The following is a 10,182-nucleotide window of genomic DNA, read 5'->3' as shown; positions in this document are numbered from 1 at the left end:
GACATGGTATAAATATACTAGGATATTTAGAATTTATTTTATAAATCTACATAGTGGCAGGTATGTATCCTGCATTTGACATTAAGGCAGAAAAGCTTAAAACGTAACAAGAATGGCTGTGTGTGACTGTCTGAACAGCCTCCTTTCTGGCCAAGCTCGTTCTTTCGATTCCCTCCAATCCTAAAATCACCCTGACAAAATCCTCTCAGTCTGCCCCGTCAAAGCATCTCTAACCTCATCAGTTTCCAATCTGTTGCTTTGGTGACAACTGATGCAGTAAGCGAGAAGAGACTGGTGAATAAATACAGTGTGAGTGGGTAAGAGGTGGAATGTGAATTTGTGCTGCTGATGATATTATCCTAATCCTTCAAACATATTTAGCCAAAACGATAATAAATAGAAAACAGGCAGAACATACACTGTAAAGTATCACATGGCTTATCCTCAGAAAGTAAAAAAGAAAAATAATTTTTGTATGTAAAAACTGGAGAGTGTACAAGCAGCAGGTGTGGTGGTGTAGTGGTAGTGACTGCTCCTTATCTATGAGTTCTGAAACGTCTCATCAACTTGAAAAGCAACAAAGGAAGACTTACAGCTGAAAACCTGTCACCACAGAAACGGACTGAGCATGTGACACACACACACACGCACACACACACACACACACACACACACACACACACACACACACACACACACACACACACACACACACACACACACACACACACACACACACACACACACACACACACACACACACACACACACACACACACATTAAATCATGAACAGTTACAATAGATCTTTGAACAAGAGACAATCAAAAATGAAGACAAAAGCCGACACTTCTGTCCCACGATGCATTGCTTCACGACAGCTCCATGTTTCAGGAGCTGGTGTTTCCAGAAAGGCACACAGCCATCTTGCACCGGTAGCACTTCTTCATAAAGGGAAAATGGGAAAATGGAGGCGGGACCCTCAGGTCCCCTCATCACAGCATCTTCCTTTCTTTATTAAACTTAATCCTCTCTTCTTTTCTCGCTCCACTCCTCCTCTATAGATAGATATCTGTAGTTTTCTTTCCGACAGAAATGGAAAATAAGTCACTCATTGAATTCTAACAAACATGAACTAGTAATACTGACTGACGCTAGTTAATACTCCATATAGAGATGGCTTTTTCCAAAGAGATTCGTTACCAATCAGAGTCCTCTAAACACACACGCACACATAGGCACGCGCAAACACACAAACACACACATTCTCGTGTGTAGACTTCAGAGTTTTTTCTCGAAGTGTGAGTGAGGTGTGTTTGCGTGTGGAGGTGAGTTTGTGCATGTTTATGTGTGTGTGTTTCAGTTCCAGTGCTACACTGTCTTCAATGGCCCATTATTAATGCTTCTCTATGTTACTCTTTGTCCTCATAGCAGTTCCTCAAAGCATCAGCTGGAAGAAACACCTCCAGCTCCCACTCCAAATCTACAGTTGCTGTGTAAATAGCTTTTCTTTAAGCAATATTATTTGTGTTCCCTTTTTGAAAAATAGATTTAAAGGTCTATTGTCTATGCAGTCTTATTTGATCTTGGGTGTTGACCATCGGAAATAAAGGATGGACAACAGGGGCGGGGTGTGTGCATGTGGGGTGTGGCCAGGGAGAGAGGAGCGGAACTCATGTGTCATCAGCTGGTGAGGAGGAGTCTTCCTCCTCCTCGTCCTCCACGGGGCTTGTGTCAGAGAGTATCTCCACCCCTGACTGAGCTCGCTGAAGAACTCCCCTCTTCTCCTCCTCCTCCTCCTCCACCTCCTCCTCCTCCATCCCTACTTCCCCTTCCTCCTCGATGATGTCTCCTTCCCTTTCATCCTTTACCACGTCCTCTCCTTCCTCCTCTTCTTTCTTGTCTTCCTCCTCTCCCTGACTGCAGTCAAGCACCATGTGATTGGGGGTGGTTTTCACCTCCTCCTCCTCCTCCTCTTCTTCCTCCTCCTGTCCTCCCTCCGTGTCGTCATCCAAGGTGAGCTTGAACTGGAACTTGTCGATGCAGGCGTTGAGCCTCTTGTCTGGGCCGAGGGGGATTGGGGCTGGGGAGATGGGGCTCTGGGGGATGGTGCTCTGGTACCAGTCCCTGTTGTCCTCCAGAGTGTCCAGGATGTCCTGGGCGTCAGGGTGCACCAGGTCCCCCCACGTCTCCCACAGAGGGTGCACGATGTAGTCGATGAAGCCCACCTACAGCACACAACACCAGGAGAATCAAACACACTAACGAACATCACACTAATAACAAGCACATTACACGGCTAAGGAATTTGTGTAAGCAACATGAGATGACATTTATAAACATCAATAATTATTAAGAAAGCATATATAAGCATTAAGCTTTTAGAATTACTTTGAAAGTGATCCCAAAATGTGTGTTGTGTGTATCCTATCCTGTTTCCTAACCTGACTCTTCTCCACAGAAGCAGTGTGTTTGTCACACATAGGGCTGATCTCCATGCCTCTCTCCCTCTCCTTGTCCCCCTGTCTAAAGAACTCCTCCATGATGCGCTCAGTCCACTCTCTGTACACGACCAGGGGCTTGGTGGGGTTACTTAGGTCCGCACAGTGCACCATGTTCCTCAGCACCTGCAGACACACACATAAGGTCAGGTATCACCAGTGCACGGTAGGCGTTGTGAATTTTCTCCAGCTTCAATTTGAGTTTGGAGTACCATTTTTTCTGCAGGGCATATGTTTAGAGGTCAGAGGGGAAAGCTCACCTGGATGCGGTCATTGTAGTGGTCGAGCAGGAGCACTCCTGAACTGGTCACCTTCTTCGTCTCCACCATGGTCTTCAGATCAGCCAGCAAACTCATGTGCTTGGACATATCCGTCGCCAACACCTTGAGAGGTCAATTAAAGGAGGAGGTCAAACAAAAACATAAAAAACATCAGAAAATAACATTTAAATAACTCTTATAAGCCCCGCCCCTTACTGAGCCAGCAGAGCAGCCCATTAGTGGGTGAGTGTGAGTGGCAGGAGCCTCACCATATCGATAACGAGCTTGCGCAGGCTCTGTCTCTGCCTCTTGCTGAGGTTCTGGAAGATGTCACAGTTGTCCTCGTGGAGCAGCTTGAAGCCCACGGCTAGGTGGTGGTTCTCCAGGACTGACTCATCGTTGTACATCAGAGCCAGCTCCGAGTCTGGGGGAGAGGACAGACAGAACACAGCGGGTCAGTACAGAACACATACTAGGTCAGAGGACCTGTAGACACACCCCACTAGTACCATTTTCACATTACAGTGCTGACTCTGGCATTTTCTTTTTATGTTATTAGCTGTGCTACACTGACTAGTAAGCTAAGCTCAACTGAGATGTGGTTCAGGGAGCTTTATTAAGTTATAATGCAGTTATAATGCAGTACAGCATCCTGTCTCCTCCTTTCTCCATTGTAAGGACTCACTGGTGTTGATGAGGAACTGGTTGGACACGCCAGGATGATCCACATCATGGATGGCAGCAGCAAATAACGCAGCCAGGATCTCCAGATCAGTGAACACAGCCTGACAGAGAGAGAGATAGAACACAGTGTAACCAATCACGTTTTAGAACAGCCTACAGGACATGAATGTGCGATGGCAGTTAGAGTGCAGCTGTGTGCTTCAAGTTAGCTGTTGTTAGACATAGGCTCAGTGTGTGGTGAAATTTGGTTCTTACGTCCAGAGCCGGTGTGGACAGCAGGACATGGGTGGACTGTGTGACGTCAGCGGCGTGGAGGCTGTTGTGGTAGGCCACGTTGGCATGGTAGTGGTCCTCCAGGGTCATAACATAGGTCACAAAAGTGTCGACAGGGATTCGAAACGTCTTCAACAGATCCCTCTCCTACAGGGAAGGAAAACACAGTGTCACACAAACACTCAGGATCCTATACACGTATATGAACAGCAAAGTCTACATTAAGTCTATATGACCACTCTTACTGAAAATCTAATGGATAAAACCACTGCTTTTCACCCACCTGGAAGATGGCGAACATGATGCAGCTGAGAGGCCTATTATTGGAGAACTCAGCCAGACGAAAGATATTAAGGCCCCACTTATTCAAGTCATCCAGCTCCTGGTCAACAGACATCAGAATCAGAAACAGAATCACCTTTATTTGCCAAGTAAATTTACACATACCCAGAATTTGACTTGACATATTAATCCCTTCAGAGACCCATCAATAAATGAAATCAATTCATTTTTGTCCACTCTAATGGAGATTGATTTTTTGGGCCGTATCTCTGAGGCCATACATGCCACTTTGTTAAGTCCTGTTGTACCTTTGAGAGGACATTCTGGGGTATTCAATGATATCATGTGGGGGGTGTGACTTTGTACTTTCTCATCCTGTTTTTTTTTAAATGGCTGCAATCTCAATTTAGCACATTTTATTTAAAGAAGAAAGTACATGCATGTAATTGTGTAATCATAATTTTTGTGAGTTTGATATTCAAATTGTTTCCAGTAAGTAAATACAGTACATGACCAAAATTATGTGGACACCTGCTCTTGTCGAACGTCTCATTCCAAAATCATGTGCATTAATATGGAGTTGGTCTCCCCTTTGCTGCTATAACAGCCTCCACTCTTCTAGGAAGGCTTTCCACTAGGATGTTGGAACATTGCTGTGGGGACTTGCTTCCATTCAGCCACAAGAGCATTATTGAGGTCGGGCACTGATGTTGGGCGATTAGGCCTGGCTCGCAGTCGGCGTTCCAATTCATCCCAAAGGTGTTCCCTGAGGTTGATGTCAGGGCTTTGTGCAGGCCAGTTAAGTTCTTCCACACCGATCTCAACAAACCATTTCAGTATGGACCTCGCTTTGTGCACGGAGGCATTGTCATGCTGAAGCAGGAAAGGGCCTTCCCCCAACTGTTGCCACAAAGTTGGAAGCACAGAATCGTCTTGAATGTCATTGTATGCTGTAGTGTTAAGATTTCCTTTCACTGGAACTAAGGGGCCTGGAACTCGGTAGTGTGTTGCAACCGAGGGCAGACGATTTTTACACGCTACGTGCTTCAGTACTCAGCAGTCCCATTCTGTGAGCTTGTGTGGCCTACCACTTTGTGGCTGAGCCGTTATTGCTCCTAGACATTTCCACTTCACAATATCAGCACTTACAGTTGACTGGTGCAGCTCTAGCAGGGCATTTGACTAACTGACTTGTTGAAAAGGTGGCATCCAATGACGGTGCCACATTAAAAGTCACTGAGCTCTTCAGTAAGGCAATTATACTGCCAATGTTTGTCTATGGAGATTGCATGGCTGTGTGCTTGATTTTACACACCTGTCAGCAACGGGTGTGGCTGAAATAGCCAAATCCACTAATTTGAAGGAGTGTCCACATACTTTTGTATATATAGTGTATCTGTGGAATAGTTTGGTGAGTTTTCAGAGCAGTGTAATATATTTTTTCTCACATTAAATAAGAGCTTGTGTATAAATATCCTGTGTTTTTCACCTACTGTACACATATTTACTGTAATGTAAAATTTTACAAATATTAACCTCTTCATAATATCCTCTACAGTGCACATACAATAAAATAAGTAATAAAATAAATATAGTAAAATGTTTATTTCACCCCCAAAAAAGTAATAATTCAAAAAGCTTTTTTTCGCTGGGTCTCTGCAGGATATGTCATTTTAAATCATCTTCGAAGTGACTGAGTGTTCATGTGTGAGTATGTGTAAGGGTCCACAGATCCCAGATCCAGTACAGGTATACAGTACCCTGGCCAGTGCGTCCTCCTGTTCCGTCTTGACTCCGAAGCGTGGCATGGTGGTGTTGATGGACAGGCTGGAGCTGTGTGTCAGCTTCTTCACTCCACTGATATGACACATGGGCTTGTCCCGCTCCCGCTCCCGTTCCCGTTCCCGCAGGGTCGGAGACGGGATCTCTACCTCATTCTGCTTATCTGGAGGAGACATGGAGGTCAGAGGTTAATTACAATACTTTTGAATGCTTGTTATAAGCATGCATTTATAACTTATTATTATAAAGGCTATAGTGTGCTATATCTCTATAGTATGCATCATTACTGGGCTCACTTGTAAAGAGACCCGAGTCTAAATGACTGCCTGCACTGTAAACCCCAAGGCCTTTTAACTCAAATACTTCTAGTAAGTTGAACTTACGAAATCACATTAACTCAATTTTCTAAAGATACGACAACAAATTAACTTTTCTCCCAGCATGCTCTACTGCAGGTTGATTTTTGGGAATTGTTTTTAATATCTGTGTTTTTGCATGCACATTGAGTGATTGATTGATTAATCTTATGTTACACACAGTTAAATAACATACATTTTTTTCTAAACTAATCCAATCATTTGATTAGATTTTTTGCGCCCATTACAGAAATGGTTGTTCCAATTTAAATGGCTTAGGTAGTCTCCTCACACTGTTCCTAACACATTTCTACTGTTGGATAGCCTAACTCTGGCTGGATTCCAATAGGAATTACATGTCATTTTGCAAGCCAGCATAAAGTGTCTTGCAGGTAGGGTTGCAAAAGTCTGGTATGTTTTCCAGAAATCTGGGTTAGAAGATTCCTGGAAATTCTTCAACCTCTATTTTTTGGGGGAAAATCTGGGAATTTTGGGAAAGTTCCCTGAATTTTGCAACCTTACTTGCAGGCCTGATGTGGCCTGTCAACCATGAGTTTCAAGCCACTGTATTAGAGTAAATCTAGGCCTCAAAATAAGGCCTTATGAGATATGTAATGTTCAATTATAATGATAACATTTACCTAGGAATTCACTTGCGGAAGGCCATAGGACTGAAAATGAACGAATTCCACAACCATGTTTCTGTCACTACCAAATACAGTCATGGGTGATGATTCCACAATTCACTCAAAAAGGCAAGGTACACTGGGAAATTATATTGGGGGCGTGGCTTAAAGTGGGCGTTACTCTGATACAACTCAAATCAGGACACCCTACAAGCGCACAGTAACTCTATCAGTTTGATTAAGAAATACAAAATCACTTTAAGTAACTGTACTCAGATATATTAAGTTCAACGTGTTTCCTCAAAAGTTTTGAGTAATGACAGCACATTGGGGTTAACAGTGTGGATAAAGGTTAAATAACAAAAATGCATTATACTGGTCAGTATTAACTAAAATATAACCCTTTTTCTAAATGGCAGCCATATAGTGCACTACTTTTGACCAGAGCCACATACATAGAGCTCTGGTTAGTTTTCTAGAGGATAGAGGACTGAGGTGTATAAGGGATAGAAGACAGACAGAGACCCAGTCAGGAGTGCAGGTGAAAGGGGAGGTGTGTGACTCACCCAGGAAGGTAGTGGAGATGTATTCAGACACCTGGTTCCCTGAACGACTCATCTCTGACAGGTGAGATAGCTCCCGGTTCAACATCCTCTTAAACTGGGGGAGGAAATGGAGAGAGAGATGGAGAGAGGGATGGCGAAAGGAAGAATGAGATGGAGAGAGGCAGAGCATTATATTATTACCAAGAACAGGGGAAGACAGAAGTTAGAGGTATTGCTTGAATAGTGTCCCTGAAATAATGTTACAACTGGAAAGTCTTGGACACAAAGCTACACTTGGCCTCAGAGTAGTACTGTTGAAAAACCACAAATATGGAGAGAAAGCTGCTACATAACATATTTTTAAATAAATATATATACAAAATAACAAACAAGCAACTTCTGCACAATCCAAAGTCAAAATGAGACCCCACTCTTTTTATATGTATACAGTAGGCCCATGTTTCCACTGGATTTCATACCATGCCAAAAATAGCACATCATAGTCCATTAGAAAGGAAATCTGTACAAATCCCTTTTTAGCAAAATACATTGAACACATTGTTTTGAAAAACAAAACAATGGGCAGCAGGTAGCCTGGTGGTTAGAGCAAAGATATTTATAACTAACCCAAGATAGTTCATCTGTGTCATTTTCAATGGGAGCAGATGAAGCATAGCGGGCAGAACAAGCAAGGTGGTTGGCAGAGCCAAGCACGAGCTAACAACATCCCATTGGCCCGTTCTAGCATGTGCTTGTGCATCAACTCAATTCACCCTTGCACTGCTTGTAAACAACGTAATTTAAAAAAAACTTTGTCAAAGGATCACATCTACAAAATTTTGTGCACTCTGTTCGGTCTACAAAACTTAGTGCACTCTGTTCGGTCTACAAAACTTAGTGCACTCTGTTCGGTCTACAAAGCTTAGTGCACTCTGTTCGGTCTACAAAGCTTAGTGCACTCTGTTCGGTCTACAAAGCTTAGTGCACTCTGTTCGGTCTACAAAGCTTAGTGCACTCTGTTCGGTCTACAAAGCTTAGTGCACTCTGTTCGGTCTACAAAGCTTAGTGCACTCTGTTCGGTCTACAAAACTTAGTGCACTCTGTTCGGTCTACAAAGCTTAGTGCACTCTGTTCGGTCTACAAAGCTTAGTGCACTCTGTTCGGTCTACAAAACTTAGTGCACTCTGTTCGGTCTACAAAACTTAGTGCACTCTGTTCGGTCTACAAAGCTTAGTGCACTCTGTTCGGTCTACAAAACTTAGTGCACTCTGTTCGGTCTACAAAACTTAGTGCACTCTGTTCGGTCTACAAAGCTTAGTGCACTCTGTTCGGTCTACAAAACTTAGTGCACTCTGTTCGGTCTACAAAACTTAGTGCACTCTGTTCGGTCTACAAAACTTAGTGCACTCTGTTCGGTCTACAAAACTTAGTGCACTCTGTTCGGTCTACAAAACTTAGTGCACTCTGTTCGGTCTACAAAACTTAGTGCACTCTGTTCGGTCTACAAAGCTTAGTGCACTCTGTTCGGTCTACAAAACTTAGTGCACTCTGTTCGGTCTACAAAACTTAGTGCACTCTGTTCGGTCTACAAAACTTGGTGCACTCTGTTCGGTCTACAAAGCTTAGTGCACTCTGTTCGGTCTACAAAACTTAGTGCACTCTGTTCGGTCTACAAAGCTTAGTGCACTCTGTTCGGTCTACAAAACTTGGTGCACTCTGTTCGGTCTACAAAACTTAGTGCACTTTGTTCGGTCTACAAAACTTGGTGCACTCTGTTCGGTCTACAAAACTTAGTGCACTTTGTTCGGTCTACAAAACTTGGTGCACTCTGTTCGGTCTACAAAACTTGGTGCACTCTGTTCGGTCTACAAAACTTGGTGCACTCTGTTCGGTCTACAAAACTTAGTGCACTCTGTTCGGTCTACAAAACTTGGTGCACTCTGTTCGGTCTACAAAACTTGGTGCACTCTGTTCGGTCTACAAAACTTGGTGCACTCTGTTCGGTCTACAAAACTTGGTGCACTCTGTTCGGTCTACAAAACCTAGTGCACTCTGTTCGGTCTACAAAACTTAGTGCACTCTGTTCGGTCTACAAAACTTAGTGCACTCTGTTCGGTCTACAAAACTTAGTGCACTTTGTTCGGTCTACAAAACTTAGTGCACTCTGTTCGGTCTACAAAACTTAGTGCACTCTGTTCGGTCTACAAAACTTAGTGCACTCTGTTCGGTCTACAAAACGTATTGGTGGGGAGTGGAAATTCCAACCAGAGGCTTCAGATTTATACATCTGGTGAAACATCTGGCTCTATCTGTGGTTAGAGCATTGGGACAGTAACCGGAAGGTATTTAGTTCATATCCCCGAGCCGACAAGATGAAAAATCGATCGTTGTACCTTTGAGCAAGGCACTTAACCCTAATTGCTCCCTGGGTGTCTCAGGGGGAGTTAGGATATACAAAACACACATTTCCAATTCACACATACGCATTCAAGTTTTTTTTTCAATCACTGTGGCACATTGTTTCAGGTATAAGTCGTTTCTTTTCAAAACTCTAAGTACAAACCTCTAACCTGATAACACTTGTAATGCACCCTATCTTATGTTCAGAACCTTTCATTGTGCATTCATTGGAGTTGAACACATCGTTCACCCTTGAGTCACTCATGCAAAATCTGTTCTCCGTGAAGTACCATGAGAACATTTAGTTTAGTCATCAATACATCAGGCTCACCATTACGTTATTTTAACTACCATTTTTAACTAACTAAGATACTTTCTTTTTTAGGCGCTTTTTGAAGTGCTGAATAAAAATAATAGTAATTGTATTGTTAACAAACCATATCAAAAGTACAGTGAATATTGCATTTTGAAAAG

At 43.1% G+C, this 10,182-nt stretch overlaps 1 protein-coding gene across 3 annotated transcripts in view; it reads right to left on the bottom strand.

Annotated features, from left to right (window-relative positions):
- LOC139577532 (3',5'-cyclic-AMP phosphodiesterase 4C-like) overlaps positions 1–10,182 on the bottom strand; it is a 65,251-nt gene continuing 55,069 nt past the window's right edge. For all 3 annotated transcript variants that reach the window (XM_071404578.1, XM_071404587.1, XM_071404593.1), the window contains 9 exons: positions 7,330–7,423; positions 5,760–5,944; positions 4,001–4,099; positions 3,700–3,864; positions 3,446–3,545; positions 3,030–3,184; positions 2,761–2,883; positions 2,444–2,626; positions 1–2,227 (listed from right to left, as the gene is read on the bottom strand). In XM_071404578.1, the coding sequence (XP_071260679.1) occupies positions 1,673–2,227; positions 2,444–2,626; positions 2,761–2,883; positions 3,030–3,184; positions 3,446–3,545; positions 3,700–3,864; positions 4,001–4,099; positions 5,760–5,944; positions 7,330–7,423 (1,659 nt within the window). In that variant the 3' untranslated portion in view covers positions 1–1,672. The remainder of the gene's footprint in view (positions 2,228–2,443; positions 2,627–2,760; positions 2,884–3,029; positions 3,185–3,445; positions 3,546–3,699; positions 3,865–4,000; positions 4,100–5,759; positions 5,945–7,329; positions 7,424–10,182) is intronic.

The sequence above is a fragment of the Salvelinus alpinus genome, chromosome 1 (assembly GCF_045679555.1).
Source record: "Salvelinus alpinus chromosome 1, SLU_Salpinus.1, whole genome shotgun sequence".
NCBI classification, from domain to species: domain Eukaryota; kingdom Metazoa; phylum Chordata; class Actinopteri; order Salmoniformes; family Salmonidae; genus Salvelinus; species Salvelinus alpinus.
Note: the sequence above shows the minus strand (reverse complement) of the source record. Positions and strands in the feature narration are given on the sequence as shown.